This window comes from Equus caballus, chromosome 1, assembly GCF_041296265.1.
Source record: "Equus caballus isolate H_3958 breed thoroughbred chromosome 1, TB-T2T, whole genome shotgun sequence".
Taxonomy (NCBI): domain Eukaryota; kingdom Metazoa; phylum Chordata; class Mammalia; order Perissodactyla; family Equidae; genus Equus; species Equus caballus.
In genome coordinates, this window is record NC_091684.1 from 148,556,956 (window position 1) to 148,584,719 (window position 27,764).

At 37.7% G+C, this 27,764-nt stretch overlaps 1 protein-coding gene across 1 annotated transcript; it reads left to right on the plus strand.

The window, feature by feature from the left end:
* On the plus strand, positions 1-26,578 carry PYGO1 (pygopus family PHD finger 1). The gene is made up of 3 exons (XM_023616931.2): positions 1-622; positions 17,454-17,539; positions 18,594-26,578. Exons 1-3 carry the CDS (start codon positions 574-576, stop codon positions 19,716-19,718), a joined length of 1,260 nt encoding a protein of 419 aa, XP_023472699.1. The 5' UTR covers positions 1-573; the 3' UTR covers positions 19,719-26,578.
* Positions 26,579-27,764: the final 1,186 nt, after the last annotated feature.

The window sequence follows — 27,764 nt, forward strand, 5'->3', positions numbered from 1 at the left end:
GCCCCCGAAGTCCGTCGCCGCGCGGGGCCGGGGAGCGCAGGGCGGGGAAGCCGCGGGGCCGCGCCACGTCCCTCGCCCGCCCCAGCGCGGGTCGTGCAGGCGGCTGCAGGCTGGGGGCTTTTGTGTCTGCGACTCGGGAGCGGCGGGAGCGCGGCCCTCCTCCTCAGAGGGCGCTGTGAGGGCGCCGCCAGGGCCGGCAGCCCGCGCCTGCCTCCCTGTCAGCGGCTCCTGAGGCGGCGGCGGCGGCGAAGAAGAAGGAGTGGGAGGCGGCGGCGGCGGCGCACTCGCCCTCCGCACATGCCGGCCCCGGGCGGGGGGCCGCCCCCAGGCCGCGCTCCCCGCGGCCGCCGCTGAGCCCGGCCAGCCCCCGCACGCTGCCCGGCCGCCCCGAGGCCTCGTCCTCCTCCCAAACTTTGCAAAGTCTGCCGGCGGCCCCACCGCCCTCGGCCGCGCCTCGGCTCGGAGGCTCGCCTCGCCGCCGCAGCGGCCCCGCGAGGAGGAGGAGCCGCCGCCGCAGCATCAAAGAGACCGACTTCCCGCGGCCTGGGGGGGAGTCATGCTTCGCGGTCTGTAATGTCAGCAGAACAGGAGAAGGATCCCATTTCGCTGAAGAGAGTTCGAGGTAACCGAGAAGGGCGCCGGGATGAGGGGATCGGGGCGCGCGGGCTGCGCGGGGGCCGCGTGCCCGGCCGCCGGGAGGCCACGGGGCGCCGTCCGGGCCTAACTCCGCGCAGCCCGCGGCCGAGGCTGCGGTGGGAGGCGCGCGGCCCCGCGCCCGCCCGCCCCCGGGCCCCCCGCGCGGCGCCCTCGCCGCCTCGACTTTGTGCTCGGAGGCAGTTGAAGCGGCGCTCAGCATCCCTGCGGCCCCCGCCCCTCTCCCCCTTCCCTCGTTCGCGAGACAGCACAATAGGCACCTCGGTGGGGGAGGCGGAGACGCCCCCGGGCAGAGTCCGCGACCCGTGCCCACCCCCTAAAAAGTAAGTTGGACCGCACGGAGTTGCCCTGCTCGAGGACGGTGTGCGGGGCCTGCGCCTCTCTCCCACCCCCTGCCCACCCTACAAAAGACAACAGACACACGGCTTATTTTCTTTAGGTTTAAGAGGAGAAACTACATAAATTCAAAAGGCGTTTTCTCTGTTGGCTTAGGGATAAGAATCAGATCACCCCAAATCAGTTTTTTCCATGATTACTTGGCTGCTGCTTTGCACACTAGTTCGGAATTTTTCTGCTGCCTTATTATCTAAGAAAAATAAGAAGGAACGATATACCAGACAAAAGATAACGCATGTAGATTCGCAGACGCCAAATACCTTCTTGAAATTTGGGGGATGTGCTCCGGCTCCTCTTTCCAGCTCTTAATAGGGTTAAGGCTGAAAGTCCCAAAGTTGAAGTAATACTGTTTGTTCATTAAGCAAATATTTATTGAACATGTACTGTGTGCTAGGCACTATTCTTGGCACTGGGATACAACAGGGAACAGAGCAAAAGGGAGTCTTCACCCAGCAGGAGCTCACACTGGTGGGGTAAACAAGTGGTAAACAAAAAAAGGTATAGAATGTCAAATGGAAGTTCTATGGAGAAAAACAAAGCAGGGCAAGTAGTTCAGAAATATGTATGGGAGTAGGGAGGTAGCAGTTAGGTATGTAAGAGGGCTTGCCTGGAAGGTGATGTTTGAGTAAAGACCCAAAGGAAGTGATAGAGCAGAGCTATATGGATGCGCGTGGAAAGAGAGGTCTCAGCAAAAGGAACAGCAAGTGCAAAGGCCCTAGGTCTGGAATTGGTCTAGTGTGTTAAAGCAACAGCAAAGAAGCTATTGTAACAGGTGCAGAGTGAGCAAAGGGAGAGTGGTTTGAGCTGAAGGATAAGGGTGATTGTGTGTCGGGGGTCTTGTGGGCCATTTAAAAGACTTTGAGATGTGGACTGGACAGTTTTGAGGGTAAGAGTGACTGATCTGACATTTTTAACAGGGTTTCTCTGGCTGCTGTGTGGAGAACAGACTGTAGAGAACAGTGGCTGAAGTGGAGAGGCTAGTTAGGAGGCTATTGCAGTAATCCTCTCATCCAAACAGGATAAGGAGCTTTATAAATCAGTAAGTAGTAAGCTAAATTTCCAGTTAAGTGAAGTAGTGATCAAGGATCGTAGTCATTCATCTATCTTTTTGTTCCGTGTGACTAGAGATTAAACATATAGAACTGGCTTGCGACACAGTGACAATGTGGTATCCAAAAAAATTCGCTCCAGTGTTTAGATAGAGATTGATTTTCTTAGCTGTTTATGCAAAAACATGCTTTAGAGCAGAACATTGTTTTTAAAGGCTTAATATCAGCACAATCTTCCATTTGGTGAAGGTTTTCTATTTCAGCTTTCTTTTCTGTTTGTGGTTATGGGTTGCCAAAGCCTTTAAGGAATAGACCTTTCTGAGATACAATTATTCCTCTCATGTTTTTGCCATATTATTTTGCCTATTATTATAAATTACTTTGGGGTTGAAGGAAAAGAAGGAGAGCTATCAAGTTTATACCTTTGAACTCAGTTATCAGACTTAATCAAATGTAATTTTAAATAAAATGGATAGCTATTTTATTGTGGGTCAAAAACACAGGTCTATCTTCATTTTGTTCCAATTGCTGCTTTTAAGTTTGGTGCCTTAGCTGCTGGGAGTTGGTTCAGGTGTCAGTTTGAGAACATTATGGGAGTTAAGTACCAGAATGAAAAACAAAGCCCTTTGTAAAATAAAAAGTCATTATGAGGAGGGGTTTTTATAATAAGTTGTTTTGTAATAATTAGAACATTAATTTGAAATACATTTTCAGATTATTTTATAATCCATAAAAGATACCGGAATATATACATGAGCTCTTCTGAAGCACAATTCTGCTGAACTTCACTTCCCTGGGACTTTTTAAAATAATTTCTATCATCAGACTGCATGCAGGACATGGTGTTTGGAGATCATAAACTCTTGAGCAGTGTTTCTCAAACTGTTTCCCATCCACTGATGTATACAGAGTTTTTAATGTTTATGTATTTATTTCATGTATATTATAAAAAATGTGTCATCAAACCTCTTGCTCAGGATAAGGCTAAGATATATAGATAGGTAGATATAAGGTAGATATCTATATATGTAGTTTCAATATAAATTAAGAAAATAGTATAGGTGAAACTCAGATATGGCAAAATTATGATGGTATGAATGACTAAGGACTTTACAGTAGTATAATCTATAGACCAAAAGCATCATAATCCCCTTGGATGCTTATTAAAAATGTAGATTCCTGGACCCACAGAATCAGGATTTCTGGGAGATTTCTCTACATCTTTAACAAGATCTCCAGGTGTTCCTTATATACACTAAAGTTTGAGAGCTGCTGCTGGTAGACCTAGATTGCAAAGGTGAGTGGACTAAAGGAAGCTGATTTTGGGGTCTTCCAAACTTGCCCTGATATTTCAGTTTTAGATTCAGAATTGCTATTTAGTGGCAGAGTATCTTACCCCTATTTTCTACCAGTTCTTATCACCCCCAGACCTTCAGCCCTTGATTCTAAGACAGATCCATGAGGGTTGGTACAATATCTTGATTATGTTTCTATTTCTCCCCTAATTGCCTTGCCTACAGTAAATACCAAATGAATGAATGAGTAAATATGTGAAGTAACTCATTCATGTCTTTATGCTGCTTTCTGATTGTCCATACCCCTCGTACTGCTTTTACATGCCCTTTTCCCTTAGAATGTTACCTGTCATCCTTCTTTTAACCAACACTCCCATTCTCCAGTATTCTTAGAACTCTTAGGTGTTGATCTGATGACAATATTCCTTCGTTTATTCAACAAATATTTATTGAGCAGTCATAGTGCCAGATAGTGGGAATACATTGATTAAGAAGACATAACTCTTGTGTTTAAGAAATTTTTAGTCTAGTCCAGGATACTGATAAATAAGTAGTTAGTTACGAACAGCATGGTAAGTGCTGTGATGGTCTATAGGAAATAAAGGAACCTATAATCTGTCTTTAAGCGAATCAAGGAAGGCTTCCTGGAAAAGAGTTCTAAGAAGCAGTGGGTGTCCCTTTGTGTTAAATGATGTAGAAGGAGCAGCAAGGAGGATGAGGCATGAGAAGAAGGTCTAGGAAGTCAGTGCTGATTTTCAGAAGGCACTTCTGGGAGTAAACCACATTTCGTTCGAAATGTTAGTGAACATTAAGTGGTGAAGATGTGACTTAAAAGAAGCTTGGTGGCAGACATAGCCAATAACTTGGAAAGATAGGGTCACGAGAAAGTTTTACGAATGTCTTTTTATTTATTTTTTTCCTCCCTTGAAAAAAGACTTAACCATATTTGTAGACTTACAGAAGAACCCGATGTAGAGGGAAAGGAGAGAAACTGAAAAGGCAAAAGAGGAAAATTCATTAATAAAGCATTCAATATATGTTTTCTGATATCTACCATCTGCTAGGCACTCACTGTTCCGGAAGCTGGGGGTGAGACAGATGAGGCTCCTATTCTCATAAATCAGGTCTCTGCAGATGACAAAAGTGGAATAGCATGGAATGGCATCAAGGATTCAAGTGAACAGTTAGTCTTGGAGAAAAAGAGAGAGAATGAAGGAAGAAAGATAGAAATTTCAAGATGAAGAAGAAGGAAGATGAGGCATTCATTTCAGATGAAATGCTTTTAACTAGAGTTGGAAATGACACTGTAGAGGTTAAGAATGTATTTTAGAATGGGATAATAACAGAAATGTTATGAAAGTGCTAAAAGTAGACTTTACTAGAAAATATAGACTGTCTTGATCAAATGAGTGTATGGAGGATTTAGATTAAGATTGGAGAGGAAGCATAATTTATGTAGTCACAGAATCGAGGGGAAGAGCCAGTGAGAGAAAGTCTAAAGAAAAGGTTTTTTGGAGTTTTTGTTCTGGTTTTTAATTGGTATATGTAAAGGCTGGGCAGATTATCAGAAAAGTGAGTTTGGTTTTCAACACATTAAATGAATATCCCCCTGGGATATTCCAGTGTACACAATGGATATAGGTGGTTTGGAACTGAGGTGAGTGGTCTGAGCCAGAAATAGAGATCTGGAAGTTATCAGTAAACAGGTGAATACTAATTGATAGCTTGGGAATAGATGAGCTCACCCAAGAGAGATTGAAAAGTGAGAAGAGACAAGCAACTTTGAGAATACTAATATTTAGGAGACAAAGGGAAAAAGGACCCTGAAAAGCAGAATGTGAAGGAGTAGCCAGAGAACCGGAGGAGAAAAACCATAAGGGAATGGTGTCACAGGTATATAAAAGGAAGAGTGGATTTATGGGGGGGAGTTAAATGAATTTTGTTTTTAATGTGTTGAATGAAAGGTATCTCTCAGTGAAATATCGGTATGCTCTTTCTCCCATATTCCCTATCTTGGTGAACATCATTTGTCCAGTCACCCAAACCCATCCTCCACTCCCAACCAACACAGTCCCAAAGTCCTAGAATATGTCTCCTTAATATGATTTAAACCCATCATCTCCTTGACCTTTCCACAGCCTCTTCTTTAGTTCAGATATTACTTATCTGTTTGATCATTATAATAGCCCTCTCATTGGTTTCCTGGCCTCCCATTTTGTCCCTTTTAATTCATTTTCCACATTGCTACTGCTGGTGATAAATAACTACCATCTATTGAGTACTTACCAAGCAGTTTGCTAAGTGGTTTAAATGGATCATCCTGCTTAATCCTCCCAATAAGCCTATGAGTTAGATGTTATTATCATTCTAGGTTTACAGTTGAGGAATTGATGCTCAGAGAGGTTAAGTAATGTGTGGTTAAGTAACATACTCAGGTTTACCCAGCTAATAATTGGCAGGCTAGAACTTGAGTAGGGCCCAAAGTCTTAGCCACATCTAACCTTCTTTTATTGGCCCTTTTAATTTGGCCCAGGTCTACCACTTAGTCCTTCATCCTCCATATTCCATGAAATGTTCTATCCTTGTCTCCTGTGCTCTAGTTCTGAAATATTCACATTTGCTCTCTAGACGTTGTCAAGGTCTCTCTTGTCTTTAAATGTTTGTTTGCACATTCTGTTCCTTCTGCTAGGCCTGCCCTCTTTTTTCCCACCTTTGGTAAGATATTCATCCTCAAAGTATCAGTTCAGTTGAAACCTCCCAGGTTGTCTTTCCTGACACTCCTCCCTCAGTCAAGATTAGATTAGTTCCTAATGTTCCCTCAACGTCCCGTACTCGTCTCCATCATAGTATTTATCACATTAAATTTAAGAGTTTCAAAAAAAGGGAGAAAAATAGTTTCCTCTAGATTAAGATCCTTACAAAGAGGAATTATTACTTTTATTTCTATACTTAACAGAAGCTCAACAAATGTTTCTGAAATCTAATTTGATGAATGTTAAGAAAGAGGTTTCAGTAGCTTCAGGTAATCTAGTCTTCCTTGATTGCTTCCCCCAGAGGTGTGGGAGAGTTACCTCTTGGGAAGATTATACAATTCTCTCCTCTGACACTCATATTCCAGGAAACTCAAGAGGTCTAAGTCATCTTTATCTTCAAGGCTACCTGTAAGGTATGATCAAGAGTGATTTCAGGTCTCCTTTCCTATTCCCAGTCTCTACAGATGTGCTAATAAGCAGTATTGAGAAACGACTCTGGAGCCCAACTGCCAGGGTTCTGATTCCAGCTCTGTTATTTACTAGCTATGTGGTCCTTGGCAAGTTAATCTCTCTGTGCATCGGTTTCCTTAGCTGCAAAATGAGAATAATAATAGTACTTATCTCAGAGTTTGAAGGATTAAATGGGTTAATAGATATAAAGCACTTAGAACAGTGTCTGGTACATTGTAACTTATATATAACTGTTTACTTTTAAAATCAGAAAAAGAACGCCTAAAATATACATTCTAAAATATAGTGAGTAATGTGATCAACATTCACTTTTAGGTATATTTAATCAATTAATCAGTAAGTAAATGACCTACAGCATATTCTTTCTTGTTTTGTTTGAGAATGGTATGAAGTGAACAGAAATGAAGGTTATCTCCCTCTAGGGAGAAAACAATGAACGACAAAAAAATTATAAAAGCAGAAACCTCAAAGATTTTACAATTTTGGTGAAAAAGACAAATACAGGTTCTTTTTTTTTGTTTTTTTTTTAATTGAGTTATTGATAGGTTACAATCTTGTGAAATTTCACTTGTACATTAATGTTTGTCAGTCGTGTTGTAGGTGCACCACTTCACCCTTTGTGCCCACCCCCCACCCCACCTTTCCCCTGGTATCCACTAAACTGTTCTTAGTCCATAATTTTAAATTCCTCATATGAGTGGAGTCATACACAGATTATCCTTCTCTCGCTGGCTTATTTCACTTAACATAATTCTCTCAAGGTCCATCCATATTATTGCAAATGGAATGATTTTGTTCTGTTTTGCAGCTGAGTAGTATTCCATTGTATATATGTACCACATCTTCTTTATCCATTCGTCTGTTGATGGGCACTTAGGTTGCTTCCACGTCTTGGCTATTGTAAACAGTGCTGCAATAAACATTGGGGTGCATAGGACTTTTGGGATTGCTGACTTCAAGCTCTTTGGATAAATACCCAGTAGTGGGATGGCTGGATCGTATGGTAGTTCTATTTTTAATTTTTTGAGGAATCTCCATACTGTTTTCCATAGTGGCTGCACCAGTTTGCATTCCCACCAGCAGTGTATGAGGGTTCCTTTTTCTTCGCAACCTCTCCAACATTTGTTGCTATTAGTTTTAGATATTTTTGTCATTCTAACTGGTGTAAGGTGATATCTTAGTGTAGTTTTGATTTGCATTTCCCTGATGATCAGCGATGATGAGCATCTTTTCATGTGCCTATTGGCCATCAGTATATCTTCTTTGGAGAAATGTCTGTTCATGTCTCCAGCCCATTTTTTGATTGGGTTGTTTGATGTTTTGTTGTTGAGTTGCAAGAGTTCTTTATATATTATGGATATTAAGCCTTTGTCAGATATATGACTTGCAAATATTTTTTCCCAGTTAGTGGGTTGTTTTTTTGTTTCAATCCTGTTTTCATTTGCTTGAAGAAGCTCTTTAATCTGATGAAGTCTACAGGTTCTTAATTACATGACTTTTGTGAGTGTCTGCAGCTTTTTTCTTCATGATTTCTTAAGTTTTTGTTTAAAAATTTGGCTGACTTTGTTAATAAAATAAGTTTATTATTAGAGGTATTATTGTATAGAGTCAGCTTCACATATGGATACTATCCACCCACCCTGCTAAACTTTTACCTTTTTGTGCCACCTTAAACCTCATGCTCCTCAGTAATACAAACATCATTAGTCTGGGGAGAACAGCTGGCACAGGAACCACAAATATTTGAAACCTTAAATCACTGATGTTGAGGGCTTTCTGAATTGAGTATTTATTACATGCCCAGGTTGATCGAGGTTCTGGGCATCACATAGTGGGCACTTTCTGCCTTGCATTCTCAAAGGAAATAAAGGCACTTGCATTTCAATCACATAAGGGCATTTCACCAAATGCTTGATGTAGTTTATATAATACTATATTCACATATTAGTTCGTAATATTTCCATTTCACGGTAGAGACCAGTATTACAGAAGTATGTGTATCAGGTGAAGACAAAGCTGTTAGCTAAGATGTTTTTCATTCATAGTAAATCATGGAATAAACTGACACCATATCCCAGACGTCTGTGCTATTATGAAAACCTGATATTTGAGTGTCCACTGAGTGTGTTGACACTGCTAGATATGAGATATTTTCATAGGATGGTAAATACTATGGAAACTGAAGTGAAGTGAGCTTACGGTATAGTTTAGCCTAGAGGAAAGCAAAATAAGAACTAGTATTTGAATGCCCACTGTGTGCCAAGCAATGTGTTGGCACTACCTCAGTTCATTCAGGCTGCTATAACAGAATGCCATAGAATGATTGGCTTATAAACAACAGAAATTTGACTTCTCACAATTTTAGAGGCTTAGTCCAAGCTGCCAGCACATTCGGTGTTTGGTGAGGATTTGTTTCCTGGTTTATAGATGGCTGTCTTCTCGCTGTGTCCTAACATGCGGAAGGGGTAAGGGAGCTCTCCCAGGTCTGTTTTATAAGGGTACTAATCTCATTCATGAGGGCTCTGCCTTCATGACCTAATCACTTCCCAAAGACCCCACCTCCTAATACCATGACATTAGGGGTTAGGATTTCAACACAAATCTTGGGGGAACACAAACCTGATTGGTGTCATTTAATCAGCATAGAATACATAAATATATACTTATTTGGAATAATGATGAAGAAAGTCTATTTAAAGGAAAATATTAATTATAAAATATTTTAAAATAATGCAATCACATTACTTATGATAACAGTCATTATCACAAACCAAACAATTATTATAAATAAAATAGGGTTAAAAAATGAAAGTTTAAAATACATAAAAGGCACACTGCTATCTAGTGTACAGAATAATGCTCTCACTCCTTTTTAAGGACTTGGGGCCCAAATAGATTGAGTCTTTAATAGGAGGAATAAAGAGGGTATAATTAAACCTACAAAAAAAATAAAGGCCTAAAGTAAACAGTCCACTAGCTCTATAACCACTACTTTGCCCTTCCCTGGATTCTGACCTTTCACTTCATTTTTGAAGAGTGGGAATCATAGAAATTCTTGGTAGCTTATATTCTAAGTAGCCCTGATGACCACGAATCTGATCTAACATTAGTGATTACATCATAGAGAGGAACCACCAGTATTACAGACAGCAGCAGGAAGGACCTAGGTAAGGCCAAAAGTCAGAGCCATTGAATGTGTTAGTTAACTCTTTAGATGACCATTAAGTGGGCAACAGAGGCCAGTAGGAATTTGAAGGTTTGTTTTATAAAGGAGAGGTTAGACTCTTAAATAAAAAATTAATACCATAAAACTCAATTTTCATAAAAGAATTTTAGGTGGTTTTGCTCACAGATTACTTGAAAATAATGAGTTTATTTAAATGATTCCAAAAGTCAGAGTTTTGCCTTAGAGTAAATATAAGCAATTATTATTAAAGTTTTGGAAACTGAACAGAGGTGGTGGATACTATTAAGAGCATTTTGTCCATCTTAAATTACATTACATTTTAACTTTACAGTTATTGAGTAGTCTTAATAATGCTTTGAATGGTAATTTATATATTCTAGGTTAGAGATTAGAGACTAATTTATTAATAATTGTTTTCATTTTTAAGAATTATCTTTTTCTATTTATGCTTTTGTTAAAATGAAATACCCATGACAGATGTTAGAAAGACAGGGCTTTAATGTTTGGCACCTTTGTTTATTTATATAACCAGTTTATTATTTGACCTCTAAGACCATTGCTAATTCTTTTTCCACACCAAACTCATCAGAATTTCTAAGTATTCAGATTCAAGAACAACACATTTTTCTGTTGTATGTCAATGTCTACTGTTATAGAAAACTGCATACAAATTCTTAATATGACATCATCAGTTCATTTTATATAGGCTACTGAATAGTTATAAATTGGTAATAGTTTTTCTTTTTTAAAGATTGGCACCTGAGCTAACAACTGTTGCCAGTCTTTTTTTTTTTTCCTGCTTTTTCTCCCCCAACCCCCCCCAGTACATAGTTGTATATTTTTTGTTGTGGGTCCTTCTAGTTGTGGCATGTGGGATGCTGCCTCACGGTGGCCTGATGAGTGGTGCCATGTCTGCGCCCAGGATCCGAACCGGCGAAACCCTGGGCCACCAAAGTGGAGTGTGCGAACTTAACCATTTGGCTGTGGGGCCGGCCCCCCGGTAATAGTTTTAATCATTCCTGAACCATCAGATTTTGAGTAAGTGACCTTGAGGGGTGGACTGGATCTGAGTATTATTAGTTCTTTACTTACCATCTGCTAAAATAGGATTAGCACATTAAATTAGAACTAAAAGATAGGAGTTCCTTTAGTTTGAACCAGAAGTTTTCATTTTTGCCTTTTGTGGGGCACTAAGGAAGACAGGATATGCATAAGATTTTAGGGAGGCAAACTAGTATCTTAGAAGTAGATAAACCTAGTTTTACCCCAGCAACCAAAGGAAAAATAGGTAAATTGGACTTCATCAAAATTAAAAACTTATGTTTGTCAAAAGACACTGTCAAAGTGAAAAGACAACCCACAGAATGGAAGAAAATATTTGCAAATCATATATCTGATAAGACTCTAGTATCCAGAATACATAAAAAACTCTTACAACTTAGCAACAAAAAAGACAAACAACCTAACTGAAAAAAGGTGTTTCTTCAAAGAAGACATATAAATGGTCAATAAGTACGTGAAAATATGCTCAACATCATTAGTAATTATGGAAATGCAAATTAAAACCACAAAGAGATACCGTTCATACTCACTAGGATGGCTATATTAAAATAAATAAATAAATAAATAAATATTGGGGAGGATGTGAAGAAATTGGAACCCTCAGACTTTGCAGGTGGGAATGTAAAATGGTACACCCAGTGTGGAAAACAGTTGGGCAGTTCCTCGAAAAGACTTACGATATGACGCAGCAATTCTACTCCTAGATATATACCCAAGAGAATGGAAAACATATGTTGAAACAAAAACTTGTACATAAATGTTCATCACAGCATTATTCATAACAGCCAACAAGTATAAACAACTCAAATGTTCACCAACTGATGAATGGATAAACATAATGTGGTATATCCATATAATGGACCATTATTCAGCCATAAAAAGGAATGAAATACTGATACATAATATAACATGGATGAGCCCTGAAAATATTATGCTAAGTGAAAGAAGCCAGACACAAAAAGCCACATTATATGATTCCATTTATATGAAATGTCCAGAATAGGCAAATCCATATAGATAGAAAGTTGATTAGCAATTGCTGGGGACTGGGGAATGATTGCTAATGGGTACAGGGTTTCTATTTGGGGTAATGATGGTGTTCTGTACTTAGATAGTGGTGATGGTTATACAACCCTATGAATATGCTCAAAAACCACTGAATTGTACCCTTAAAAGCAAAAGAAAACAAAACCTTAGTTTTAGATTTCAGTGCTGCTCTTGACCAGTGGTATGACCCCTTTACGTTCCATTTCTTTGTCTTTCTTTTTTTAAAATGGGGCTGACTTACCTTATAGTTTTGTTATGCAGACTGAATGAAAAAACGTATAGTTAGACTTGTAACTTGACTTGTAAGTTAAGATGGTAGAACAGAGCTGCTTTACAGAATCTTTCTAATTCCAAGTGAAAGGAACCAAAACATTTTTACAAAACAGCACAGGGGCCGGCCCCGTGGCTGAGTGGTTAAGTTCTCGAGCTCCGCTGCAGGCGGCCAGTGTTTCCTTGGTTTGAATCCTGGGTGTGGACATGGCACTGCTCATCGAGCCACGCTGAGGCAGCGTCCCACATGCCACAACTAGAAGGACCCACAACTAAGAATATACAACTATGTACCTGGGGGCTTTGGGGAGAAAAAGGAAAAAAATAAAATCTTAAAAAAAACCCCAAAAACCCAGCACAAATGTTCAGCAACAGCAACAAACAAGGGAAGTGGCACAGCCCAAGACCATAAATCTGGAATAGGGTGAAATTCACTGTCTTAGGCTTCTCAGACAACTCCTGCCCCTTGGAACCTGATTTTTGAGAATTCTTACTAATAATTCTAAGTCTGGAGAGAAGCGGATTAAATGTGTATTCTTATCTTCTCACTCTTTTGAATAAGAAAAAAATGAGTGAAACAGAGAAAGATTGTTTTGGTTTTTTTGTGTGAGGAAGATTGGCCCTGAGCTAACATGTGTTGCCAATCTTCCTCTTTTTGCTTGAGGAAGATTGTCACTGAGCTAACATCTATGCCAGTCTTCCTCTACTTTTTGTGGGATGCCACCACAATGTGGCTTGACGAGTGGTGCTAGGTCCACGCCCAGGGTCTGAACCTGGGAACCCAGCTGCTGAAGTGGAGTGCACGGGCTTAACCACTACGCCACTGGGCTGGCCCCAGTTGTTTTTTTTTTTTTTTAAAAAAAAGAACTGACTGTCTCTGACAGAAAAGAAAGCTCTAGAGATACAACTTTAATCAGGGAATACAAGGTATCGTTTCATGTGACTGCATTACTGCACCCTCCGACTAGGTAGATGTGCATATAAAAAAACCTCAGAATTAAGAGCCTGGATGTTCCAAAGAAACACAACAGGTTAATCTTACGAATATAAACAAGCATTCTAAAAAGAATATTAGCAAAAATGATAACATTCATATAGAAATGAATAAATTGGATTTATTTCAGGAATGTCAGACTGGGTTCAACCTTAAAATAATTTAAAGGAAAAAAATCGTATGATTATCTCAGTAGATGTAGCATACCACCTAAGCCGAGCAAACAATCTTTGATGTGAATGAAAGGGAGTGAAAAAGTCACTCGTGTTAAAACAGAGAAAATAAAAGGTCTGAGCAAAGTTGCAAGATAACATAAAACCATGATAACTACACAAACAGACCATAGCAAACAACTAACAAAGACAAAGAAGAAAATAACAGCGTGTAGAAGATGAAGAACCCATAAACTACAGGACAGAAGGAAATATCTCACATGTATTTCAAATGGTAGCACTTAATAAAATAAAATGAAAGCTCAAAGACAAGATTATGATAGGACAAAATAAGATAAAAGGTAAATTGCAGACCTAAGGAAACAAATTGAGGACTAAAACAGTGTGATTACAGAACAAATAAGTAAATTAGAAATAAGGAACAGAATAGAGATGGTTAAGTTACATAACAGAAAAGCTTCAGATAATCAGATTAAGTGCAGACGAAAAAGAGTAAAGTCAGAAGAGCTAACTAGTAGATACGGAGCTACAAGTCTCTGTAGCATAATGACAGTTATTATGCCCTTGAAGTGGAGCACTCAAGAGAGCAGAAAAAGTATTCAGAGATAGGATAAAATAAAATTTACCTGAAGTGAAGAATTGAATCTAGAGATAGTAAATGCCCTGCTACAAGGGGAAAAAAACAGAATAAGATGTGATACTATATTCTCAACTTTCAAAGCAGGAAGTCAGTCAGTGCTATTTAAAATTGAAAAAAGAAAAACCTTAATTTCTCCAGCATAATGTTTTTCTTGATGTCTTTTCTTAGCCTTAGAGGGTTCTTTTCAAAAATTTTTGTTTTATTTTTTTAAAAATCTCTTGGGGCCAGCCCCAGTGGCCTAGTGGATAGGTTCCGTGCACTCTGCTTTAGTGGCCCGGGGTTGAGTTTCCTGGTGCAGACCTACACTGCTCTGTTAATGGCTATGCTCTGCTGGCGGCCCACATACTAAAAAAATAGAGGAAGGTTGGCATGGATGTTAGCTCAGGGTGAATCTTCCTCACCAAAAAAATAAATAAATAAAATTCTCTTTTGGTCAAGAAACATTTGGCATATTCTTCAGGTTAACTTATTTCCTTATTCTAATAAAGTTATAATTTAATGCTTTCATTTTAAAAATAGTATTATATTTTTGTAAAGGTATTACTATTGCACTATATACACAGAAGGAAAAGTAGGGAGGTAGGTAGTAAGCTAGATGTCTGGAATGATGTTAACCTAGTAGTAATGATAGTTTCTGGCTCGTGGGATTTGAGAAAGAAATCAGTCAGAGTCTGGTCAGGAGACAGAAACCATTACCAGTTATTTTTAACAGAATTTAATATAAAGTATTGTTAACAGATGTTAAACTGAAGTGGGAAAATAGGATACCAGAGTTTTCACGGAAGTGTCCACTGTGGGAAGCATCTACCATTCCTAAGGCTGTGGGTCAAAGGAAAGAGGTTGGAATTATTAAAATATGTAAACTCACAGGAGGGGCCTGTGAGTCTCAGATCTCTGAGAAGGGGGTGCTACTCAGACTGGTAATAATGCCTCTGGGCTTAGAGGAGGGGCCTCGAGAGCTGGGACTCAGACCCCTGGTGCTGACGTCTGTGAGAAGGATCCAGCAGGGCTGTTTGGGATAATAAGTGAGGTTAAAAAATGATGTTGTTTTGTTCTAGATGACTAGCCAGAACAGGGAATATCTTTCCACTTATAAGTCTTCCTCTGTCTCTCTCAATAGGGCTTTTAAAATATTTTTGTTCCATCTTGTGCATTTCTTGAATTTCTTGCTAGCTATTTTATTTTAGTTTTGTTCTGTAAATGAAAACTCTTCTTCTACTTTATCTTTTAACTGGTCGTAGCTTGTATATAAGAAAACTTTTGATGTTTAAGTATTAATTTAACATCCAGAATCCTTACTGAATTTTGTTATTGTGTATCATAGTTTTTCACCTCCACAGTATTTAAACTTCTCTAAATGGCTCTTACAGAAATCTGCTTCACATTTTATTATGGAGGGACTATCTCCAACACACTGATTTCTCTTTATTGCCAAGTACTGTACTTTTCCCAAACTAGTATTGATCATTGATCATTACTGGTCTCCCTGCTGCTACCCCTGTCCTATCACCAGTTTATTGTCAACACAACTACTAATGTAATCTTTTAAAAACATAATTCATGTCACTTTCCTACTCAAAACCTTTAAATGATCATCCACTGTTCTTCAAATAAAATCCAAATTCCTTAACATAAATTCCAAGGCTCTGTGTCTTGGTCTGCTTGGGCTGCTATAGCAAAATGCTTAAACAACAGAAATTTTTCTCACAGTCTGGAGGCTGGGAAGTCCAAGATTAAGGTCCCGGCCAATTCAGTTCCTGGTGAGGGCTCCCTTCCTGGCTTTCAGATGCCCGCCTTCTTGCCATGTCCTCACATGGACTTTCCTCCCTGTGTGCACATGGGGAGAGAGAGCAATCACTCTCTCTCTCTTTTCTTAGAAGGCCGCTAATCCCATCATAAGGACCCCCACCCTCAGGACCTACTGGAGCCTTAATTACCTCTCAAAGGCTGCATCTCCAAATACCACAAATACCATCACATTGAGGGTTAGGGCTTTAACATGTGAATTGGTGGGGGGTGGGGGGATGCTTCGGGTGGGCACAGAAACATTCAATCCATAACACACTTGGCCCCTGGCCGAGTTGTTAAGTTTGTGCGCTCTGCTTCAGCAGCCCAGGGTTCGGATCCTGGGCACAGACATGGCACTGCTCTTTAGGCCATGTTGAGGCGGCATCCCACATGCCACAACTAGAGGGACCGACGACTAGAATATACAACTACGTACTGGGGGGATTTGGGGAGAAAAAAGCAGGGGACAAAAAAGAACATTGGCATAACACTAAAATGATCTGGTCCCTGCCTATCTCCAGTCTCTTCCGAAGGCACTCTCCAGAGTCCCTTAACACTGGCCTCTTTTAAATTTCTTAAACACATCAAGCTCCTTTCTACTTAGGAATCTTCGTATGTGCTATTCTCTCTGCTTAGAGGCTCTTCCTTCTGCTCTTCACATGAGAAATTTGTTATCATCCTGTAGGTCTCAGTTTAAATATCCCTTTCTCAGAATCCACATATATAAGCAGGTCTCCTCTAATTCTCTGTCAACTCATTGGATTGATTGATTTATTAATTTATTACAAATGTGTATATATGTTACTACAAATGTGTATCTATATATGTGTGTGCTTAATTTTATTCTTCTATCTATTTTTGTATATGTTCGGAATTCTCCATAATAAAAAGGTTTTTTTAATGGAAAAATATCATTGATAAACTTTTTTTTTTAACCTCTTAAATGAATAGTCAAGCTTTTGCTTTTGCTTGCTCATACACTGTTAAGAAAATAAACATACATTGTTGTATTTTGATAGTACCTTTAAGAATTAAAAGGCACATTCCTTTGATGCCATAATTCGAGTTCTGGGAATGACTTGTGCAATTATGTAAAGACATTTATACGTGATTTTCATTGTGGAACCGCAGAGGTTTGGAAACAACCTAAATATCCATCAGTTGGTGGGGGGACAGTTTAATGAATTATGGTATAATCATACTATGAAATACTACTCAGTTATTAGAGAAGGGAGCAGTTCTATATGTAATGACATGGAATGATTTCCAAGTTAGAAAACAAGGTACAGACCACTGTGTGTAATATGCTTCCCATCATTTCTGTATTCCTCCAAAAGAGGAATTTATCCAGATTATCTTTGGAAAGGTAGACCAGCAACTAGTAACAGTGGTTGCTTCAGAGACAGGGAACCAGATGAGTGAAGGTTTGAGGGCAGGATGGAGACTTTCTTTTTTACTGAAAGAGTAATAAAAAATACTGTGGTAGTAGAGATGAATGACTGAAATTATGGGGAAGACTTTTGAAAATAAAGATAATGAAAGCTTAGTATTGCTTTTATCTAACAAAAATAGAAAATGTTGACAGGTAATTATAATAGATATTGCTAGGAGAGATGTAAAATGATTTCAGTTAGAAGTGGAAATATTATCTGGATTTTATTTATTTGTTTTTAGGTGGTGATAGTGGACTGGATGGGTTAGGAGGACCAGGTGTTCAACTAGGAAGCCCAGATAAGAAAAAACGGAAGACAAATACACAGGTAAATTGACATTTTCTGTAATAACAGTTTTTCTTCACTGATACGATCAGACTGATGAAGTCGATTTAAATTTGGTCATGGGTTTTGTTTCTCATCCTCATTCAGAACCTAATTATGAATTCTGCCTTGATTATATTTTTTTATTCTGCAACTAGTGGCTATTGTTGGACTGTAGGCAAGAGTAGATATTGCAAGGAAGTGCAGGCAGACAAGTTAAAATGCTTATTCTTAAATCTAATTTAAAAAGCATAGATACCTGTAGTTCTATTAAAATATTTAAAAATATATAGACACAAGTTTAACCTGAAGTAACGTTCCACTCTTATAATAATTCAGTAGTATGTGCATATCATGCAGCAGTCATGGTGGAGGCATCATTTGTCTATGACCTGTGGTTGTAATAAACAGTTAGAAATACTGGCTTTTGTGGTTTTATTCTCTATAAATTTTGAAGCAGTCTATGATAAAGACTACAAATAAGTATGATGTGTGTATAGACTACTTTTTTCCATGTTGGCCACCATCTATGAAACTTGCAGTGTGACTAAAACCGGCAGTTTATTTTTCCAATCTGAGGCCTAGAGCTTAGTGCTGTGGGAATACTTTAATAGCTACCCTCTAAAGCTAGGAAAGAAATTTAGATCCTGTTTATTGTTATTTAATGTTATGGCTATTTGGGGGTATAAAAGGTATTTTTAGTTAGAATTTTAAGTGAAAGATTCTAGAGTTATATGGACAAGCATATTAAATGGAAATTATGGTAATGAAGCTTCTTTTGAAGGTTACCTGTGGAGTTTGAAGTAACAATGGATTTGAGCTCAGAAAAGCATACCTTAATTCCTTTCCTAAATGAAAGAAACCTGCACTTTCTTATCATTAAATATAAGTAAATATAAACATGACTTGGGTTCGAAAGGTCAAGTGAAGAATTAAATTTTTGTAACACTGCAAGAGAAATTTGACTAAAATTAGGTTCATAAGTGTTAAGATAACAGGACAATTTTAATGACTTCTTTGATCAAAACATGTATTTTACCCTGCATTCTCATTTCAGGGGCCTTCTTTTCCTCCATTGTCTGAGTATGCTCCACCACCGAATCCAAACTCTGACCATCTAGTGGCTGCTAATCCATTTGATGACAACTATAATACTATTTCCTATAAACCACTACCTTCATCAAATCCATATCTTGGCCCTGGCTATCCTGGCTTTGGAGGTTATAGCACATTCAGAATGCCACCTCACGTTCCTCCAAGAATGTCTTCCCCATACTGTGGTCCTTACTCACTCAGGAATCAGCCACACCCATTTCCTCAGAATCCTTTGGGCATGGGTTTTAATCGACCTCATGCTTTTAACTTTGGGCCACATGATAATTCAAGTTTTGGAAATCCACCTTATAATAACGCACTAAGTCAGAATGTTAACATGCCTAATCAACATTTTAGACAAAATCCTGCTGAAAACTTCAATCAGATTCCTCCACAGAATGCTAGCCAAGTGTCTAACCCTGACTTGGCATCTAACTTTGTCCCTGGAAATAATTCAAATTTTACTTCTCCATTAGAATCCAATCATTCTTTTATTCCTCCCCCAAACACTTTTGGTCAAGCAAAAGCACCACCCCCAAAACAAGACTTTAATCAAGGAGCAACCAAAAACGCTAATCAAAATTCCTCTGCTCATCCGCCTCACTTAAATATGGATGACACAGTGAATCAGAGTAATATTGAATTAAAAAATGTTAATCGAAACAATGCAGTAAATCAAGAGAATAGCCGTTCGAGTAGCACTGAAGCTACAAACAACAGCCATGCAAATGGGACGCAGAATAAGCCACGACAACCTAGAGGTGCGGCAGATACGTGCACCACTGAAAAAAGCAATAAATCCTCTCTCCACCCAAGCCGTCATGGCCATTCTTCTTCCGACCCAGTGTATCCTTGCGGAATTTGTACAAATGAAGTGAATGATGATCAGGATGCCATCTTATGTGAAGCCTCTTGTCAGAAATGGTTTCACCGGATCTGTACTGGAATGACTGAAACAGCTTATGGCCTCCTGACTGCGGAAGCCTCAGCAGTGTGGGGCTGTGACACCTGTATGGCTGACAAAGACGTCCAGCTAATGCGCACTAGAGAAACGTTTGGTCCACCTGCAGTGGGCAGTGATGCTTAATCACGGCCAGTAACTAAAGTGGGTTTTTTTTCCTGTGTATTACAGAAGTTCAGTGACACAGGATTTTAATGTTTTACATTATTTTTTTAAATGCACACACAAGATTATTTACCTTTTAGTTTTTATTAATATTCCACTTCAGTACTAGTGCAAATTTTGTATCATTGTTTGCTATCTTCAATGAGAATAATGTATATGAGGTGCTTTAGGAAGTACTATACAAATAAATGTTATTTGTTGTTGTTAATCATAAACAGAAAAGCCTCTTGAAGCTTCAAAATAATATGTAGCAAATGTAGGCAAGTTTTGACTTTTAAAAGAATCATTGAAAAATGTGTACTTCAGCGCTGAACTTTGGCAATATCACATTAAACAGTTCAAAAATTTTTCAAGGATCCATTTAACGTGTTTTCAGGAAAAATTTATGTAGCTATAACATGAAAGGAACCATACGTTTTAATGGATGTTTTTAAAATAAATAGGGTATGACACCAGATTCCTCCCCACCCTGGGTCCTTGAAATTAGTGACTTTCTTATTTTTAAGTCAGTCTTTCCAGGATATCTGTTTGTAGAGAGATGAGACAGATGTTAGCATAGAGTAGATGCTCCGTAAGTATTCATTGATTGACTTGTGGATTGTACCACATGAAATTGCTAATATTAGATCAGTTGAAAATTGACTACAATTAGTAGAGTTGACATAAAGGTATGTTTCTAGTTGTGCTATTTAGAATTATTATAATATGCTCTTCAATCTTCAATTTTCTTTGATTATTGAGTTGCATTGTTTTCCGGAGAAATAAATAATATAGTATCCTCAGAGGAATTGCGAATAGCTTTTCTAATATGATTTCAAACTGCAACATATTGCAAGTGAGACAGGTAGAAACATCAATTAGGCGTTACAAGGCTCTGCTAGCGAAAGAACTACTCAGTGGTGGTTTGAAAACTCTTGTTCTGGGGATCTGAATTCAAAAATGAGCCCCAGGAGAGATCAAAATCAATTTTAAGCAAAGACCAATTAAGAGCCAAGGTGAAAGCTAACTCAACAGTTCGAGGCCTGCAGCAGACAGGAGTTTCTGCTATGACTGGGAAAAGTGTAAAAATGGACCCAAAGTATCCTCTTGAGAGATGATAAAGAACGGAGATGGTTGAAGGGGAAGTCATTAAGATTCAAAACAGCAGAAACCTATTTTTGGAGAGGATCATAACATGTGACCACACAAAAAAAAAGATACTGTATCACAATTGATAGCAGTTTATACAATGGTTGGATGTTGGTGAAGCTCCCAAACTTGTGCAGTCATTATCATTGCAACCAAAAAAGTCCTGAAGACTGTATGGTGATCTGCGAAAGGGATAATTGACTACTACTGTTTAAACCCTGGTGAAACTACAGCAACAGCATATTGCCAAGAAATTAAAATTATGCATGAAAAATTTAATTAAAAAACGTCCTTTGATTAATAAACATGAACTTACACTTTTACATGACAGCACTTGACCTCACATGTCACAAGCCACTAAAGCAAAGTTAATTGAATTGGGCTGTTAAATCTGGTCATGTCCGTTGTAGTCACCAGCCGTTTATCCAGTCAGCTACTGTCTTTTTCATCATTTAGAGCTTTTTCTAAGAAACAACATACTCTCCAGTTGAGAAGCAGTAATTGGAGGATTTGAACAATTTATACAGCCTAACATGATGAATTTTATAAAAATGAAATATTTAATTAGCTATTAGAAGAAAATTATTAATGCTCATGCATATTTTGATTGAATAAAACTTATTTTTTTAAATACAGTGTTTTAATTTTGACCTACGAAAACAGCAATTTCATATGGTACAAGGTAATATAAGGTTTTCTCCATTTACCTGTGACTAGTTAGAGGTGAGTACAAAGTATTTTCAATAGTTGTAAAATATATATCTTTACAGTTTTAGGAAATGAAATGATAGAAACTATAATACTAGGTACTCCTTTGTGTGAAAACTTTACCAGTTGAGGCAGATTAAAATTCAGTATTTTTGGCTGACTCTGATATTTGATATGTTCAGTAGCATACTTGAAGATCCCATTTTGCTTACATTGTAGCTTTTGTTAGAGATACATAATTTTTTAAATGTTTAAGGACCTAGTTATGTTTTTCTTGAAATCCTAGTGAGTGCTAATTTTTAAGAAATGATGCACTGCATGTATGCCCAGTCCTAGTATCAGATCATGATTTTTTATGACTGAATACAGTTAAATAGATATTGAGTAGAACCTTCCAGTGTCGGCAGGAGTTAACACTTTATGTGGTATACTTGAGTTATGCTCATTGCTAAAATTCTGTAGTTCGTAAGCCTTCTGTTGCTTACAGTTTCAGTAGTTAGTTGTTTTGTGAAAATGAAATAACCTCTCCCGAGCTAAAGATACTTGATTTGTAATGTGATTCTTACATTTTCCATTTCCAAGTAGCTGTTTTTTAAAACTTACAAACAAGTGAATTTTTATTCAAGTATTTAGGTCTTCAGAGCACCTTACTTAAATAGGAATCTGTAAATACTCAAAAGAAAAACCCGTAGTTGATTTTGCCAATGAATCACAGGCAAACTATAATCATGACTGATGAATGTTTTCATGTATTTGAATTAATTTTCTTACTGGTTCCACATTTGTTTCTACATAACACTAAGTCCAAAGTTATCTAGATCTTTTTGGTAGGGAAAGTGATGAACTATAAGAATGGCCAGATACTGATTTGCCCTATTTGACCAAAGACGGCTATTATACAAATTGATATGGCTTTCTTAGGTGATGAGCTGCCCTAAACATTTTAAAATATTCAGTGATGGAAAGAAATGCACACAGGTGGAGTAATCTAGTCGCATTGTACCTTTTTGATGTAAGACTTTTCCTTCACTGAAAGGCCTCATCTCACATGTGCACGTGTGTGCGCGTGCACACACACACACACACACACACACACACACACAGTTGAGCAGGAGTTTCTCCTACAGTCTCAAGTTTTGCCAAAGTTCAACCTGGCTAGCCTTCAGCAGCGAGGCTCTCTCACCAAGACTAGGTTACTGATAGAAAGTTTTAAAGCATCAATTCCTTTCTCAGAACTTGCTTTCCTCATTTCACTAGAGAATTCCTGGTCCCCTTGCTCCTAGATGCTACTGGACTCACTAATACTGAAATAGCTTAGCTGGTGAAAGACAAATCAATTATTCTTCAGATAGAGTGCTTAGAATTTAGATTTGCGATCAGTGTTTTTGTTTTGTGTGAAATACTTGAGTACTGCTATTATGATTCTTGTTATCCAGATTAGAAGATGTGTACATAAAACTGAAGATTTTCTTGTCCTAGTGCTTATTCTTCATAGAGTAACACAATATGAAGAAATCCAATTTTTTGGCTTTTTTTTTAAACTCCCAAGTCTGCCTAGTGGTAGGAAAAAACCTCAATAGTGTTTGTCACCATGATATCTGCTGACTTTAATCATCCAAATAAAATAAGTATCAGGAATCTTCATCTAATATTCTTTCAAACTTGTTCGTCCTGAATATTAACAGTGCTGGTACTTACTGTCCAACATACTATGGTAATTGTATTTAATAGTAAAAAAATATATAAGCAATGTTTTTTAAAGGGAGCTCTAAAGAGTTTGGATTTCTTTTTTGCAGTGTATAGAGGTTTCATATGCATGAACATTTGTACTATTTTAGATTTTTTTTAATTAAAAGCATCTAGGCTCCCAAAGTTCATTTGTAAATAGTGGTTTGGAACTCTGTATAAGATGATTAGATTCTTAGGGAAGTTCATAAAGGCTTATTTAAACCGTAATGTTGTTAACCAATAGTACCATGCTGAGTGCTCTGTAGCCTGAGTTTTCTTTAGGGAACCAATCAGTGTAGGAGGGAAAAAGAAGCAGAGGTCTTTCCTTTTTCCTGATGTGATTCAGGAAGGTTAAGTTCTTTGGTCTGAATGTTTCCCAGTTGCCCTCTTGCCATCCTAAACTCTCTAGTGGATTGCCATATAAGCCGACTTGCCTTTCCCTTTGTGGATGCTCTTTGCTTCAGAATTTCTTATCTTTCCTCCAATTGGAATTCCCATTTCTTTGTGTGGCTGCGGTTGGCTAGATTTTAAGGGAAAAGTGTTTTCCACCAAGATGTGAATGAAGATAGTGAAGAAAGTGAGATTAAATTCTCTTTTTAAAAAGACTTTATTCAGAATGAATCTTTAAGATTTCAGACAATATGACTAAATTTCACGCACCATGGGAAGCAGTATTTTTATTGACTTGGCTGTTACTGTCTTGAGAGTACTTCCCAATTTCCTTTATATTGTTGGGACTTTTCACAGTTTCCCTTCCTCTACTTCTGAACCCAGAGTTTTTCTTCTTATTTCTAAACTTTAGTAACTTCCACTTTTCTCTCTTCCCTTTCTCCGATAAAGCAGTATAGAAGTGGTTGGTACAGTGAGGGGAGTTTAGAGGCACGCCTAGAGTAAGGAGGCTAGGGATGGCATTAACATCTCCCAAGACAGTGGTCTGGGGGAAACGAAGGGAAGAAGGTGGCTATGTGTAAGCCAGACATTAGTACATCAGAGGCTGCCTGTATTTTATTGAAAGCTTTTAATGAAACCCAATGGGTAAGCTTCATCTTTGTCATATTTTGTCAAAATACATAACTTGCAGTTACATTGAAACTTACTCTAAATACCTGTACTTTTCTTGTTCTGTAGATGATGTAGATGCTGTTGCTTGTTAGTTAAAATATCTTTTATAAAAGAAAGTCCTGCTTCTTATCATGATGTATGTGACTTAAATGACTGTTTCATATTAAAACTATTTCTTCCTTATGTACTGTTTACATATACCTCTTTTTGGGATATTAGTTCAGTACTTTTATACAAATCTGAGTGTGTTCCACATTGGTGACATGTATTTTTGCAGTAATTTTTTGTTTTGTTCTTAGAGCATGTCTAAAGTAACACATGCACTAGTGCTGTGGTCTGTGGCAAAATTACTGTAATTCAAATTGGAAAATAAAATGTTTCCAGACTTTGTCCAACATTTATTCCTATGGCAAAGGAAATTACTATGTAATACTAATTATTTCTTACGCTGGTATGTTTAAGCTACTCTATGAAGTATGTGAAACATCAATATTTCTGGATTAGTAGATGGCCTGATGTCTTTGAAAGGGGAGAGGGGTAAAATTTGGTGTTAGCAATTCATAACACTCATAATACAATAAATACTTCTTAAAAGTTTGACCTTCCTCTTGCAGTTATAATTTACTAAGGATTTATTATCTTAATTGACAGTGCATATTAGGATTTTTTTAGCCCGTATTATTAAAATTATATACTAGACTTTGAACTTATTCTGATATCTTCCAACCAAAAAAGATATCATTAATTCACCATAATCAAAATAAGTAGTAATACTCTTCTCCATTTATTAAGAAACTATTACAATACAATAAAACTCCTCTAATTTACTTAGCATTTGTATCCATTGTTACAAGGACTTGAATGGTGTTTACTTGGTACTATCTGATGAAAAGACTTGTTAATAAAACTCAGAATCAAGATTTTCAAGAAAAATGTTTAATCTTGGAAAATTTTTAAGCTTTTTAGAGGAATTTATTTAAGAATACAATACTAGTTTAAAAGCATTCTTTTGTCATTAAAACAAGTAGCCAAAAGAATTGTAGTAGGTAATACTTGGCCAATGCAAATTTGTATATTTGAAAGTATCTGCTTGAAAGAAAAAAGAAATGTTCGTGAGTGCTTAAACTGCATATCTTTTTAAAATACTCAAATTGTTAGACTTTAATCAATCCAAACTAAACTGAATTAATAAGCTTTTACTACATCAGTGATGTATATTACAAGATAAGTGTCTACCTATGTTATGTTAATGATATCTCTATACAGCATCATTTTTGGCATGGTTGTATATTTTGTACATTTGATTGTCAACTATTGATAGGACTGACATAGCAATAAATCTCATTCAGTTCTTAATATTTTTTTTAAATGGCAGATACCATACTGTGTCATAATCCTATTATATTTTACTTGAATACCCAGTGTTTTTATGGGTTTATTTTTTGTGTTAAAAATTTAGTATCACATGTTAGGGGTTTATTTTCTCCTGGTTATTTTCACATAGAATCTTTTAGAACTGGGTCTATTTCTATTTAAATCATAGAGGTTTAAAGAAGTATTAGTATTAAGTGATTAATGAATTGCTCTGTGGAAAAATTTAAGTATGAAATGACTAGGTTACCCCCAAATTGTTTATTTTCTTTACATGGTTAATGTACAGGTTTCAGTTTTCAGAGAAATAAAATTGGCTTAGTAACTGATTGAGTATAGTAGATAAAGGGTAGTTTGACTGTCTAAGGGCTTCCAAGTTTTAAACCAAATAATTCTCAATTCTGAATTACTTTTTAGTAATTACTATAAATAGTGGTAAGCCAGTTCTCCCTTTTCTTTTAAAGATATTTAACTCTCACAGTTTACTCCTTCTGATCCCTTTTCCTTCTTCTTAAACACCATGCTAGAATTTAAAATTGGGGGAGTTTAACTTACCTTCCACATTTTAGTTTTTTATTCTATAGATAAGTAGTAAGACAAGTAAAGGTTCTACTATCAAAACAGTCCGTGTTATTGTTGGCCATTCTTTTCAGGGATTGTGCTAAATGTCATGTGTGCATTGTATAAAGAATGTTATCAGTATATAGACCTACCTTTAGTAGAAATTATGTACGGCAGGCTTTCTTGAACAATATGTATTGTAAGTTTCCTATCGTGTTATGCTTCAGATTCTTTTAAATAAAGCTAGTTTTTAAAGAGAAAAATAACTTTTTAAAGTGTTTGACTTTCATCAGGACAAGTAGGTTTGACAGTCTGGGCTTTGGGTAGGATGGGTCCTTCTAGTTGTGGCATGTGGGATGCCACCTCAGCATGGCCTGATGAGTGGTGCCATGTCCGCACCCAGGATCCAAACCGGTAAAACCCTGGGCTGCCGAAGCGGAGCGCAGGAACTTAACCACTTGGCCACGGGGCTGGCCCCCAGAAATTTAATTGTATCCTGAGGAGTAAACCAATATCTTTGGACACACTTTGCTATATACATACTTGTTTTTCCCTGTGAAGTTTATACATAACACTGAGTCGTGAGTTTCCTTAAGAAAATGTGAGCATAGTGTATCTCTATCTTGATTCTAACAAACTAGGACCTCAGTTCTTTCAATAAAAAATTAATTGGAGAGGGGTTCTAAACCTCAGCAGCTTAACAATTCCTGAAGCAGAGACACCACTGTAGCAATATGAAGAACAAATTTGCTTAAATGATAAGATTAGATTTACAAAAGACCTCTAAAATTTATTTGAAACAACCATCAGGTGCCTTGGGTCTTACATGAAAAGAGGCTGCATAAAATGTGAATGTGTCAGTTGCCGCACCTTGGCATTAGAGTTAATAGAAGTGACAATAAGATAAAATTACATCAAGGTAAAATTTGAATGCACAGAAGTTCTATTTAAACAAATGGAAGAAAGAAAAATGTATCTCACCTGCTGTAGGAGAGAAAAGATGTACAGAGACTTCTGATCAAATAACATTATGACCATGCTCTAAGGCATCCCCTCTGCTCTAAACATATCAGTGATAAATATAAAAAGATAAAATTGGGTTCAAAACCAACAAATAAATCCAAGGACAAGAAATATAAAAAGAAAGCATAGACCATGCTGAAGCAGCAGCCTGCCTGACTCTGGGTTCAGAGCAGAAATTTGCAGTCAGAAGTTCTAATATGACAGGGTAATGAGGTCTAAAAGTGCTACTACATTTCAAAATCTATGAGATGCAGTAACAGTACTAAAAGGGAAATGTATAGCTGTCGATAATTTCTAAGCCCAAAATATGATGAGCTAAGTATCAATCCTAAGAGGATAAGAAAAGAATAAAAAATCCTAAGGAAAGTACTAGGAAGGAAATAAAAGAATAGGAAATAAAATAGAAAACAGAGGAATAATAAAGCT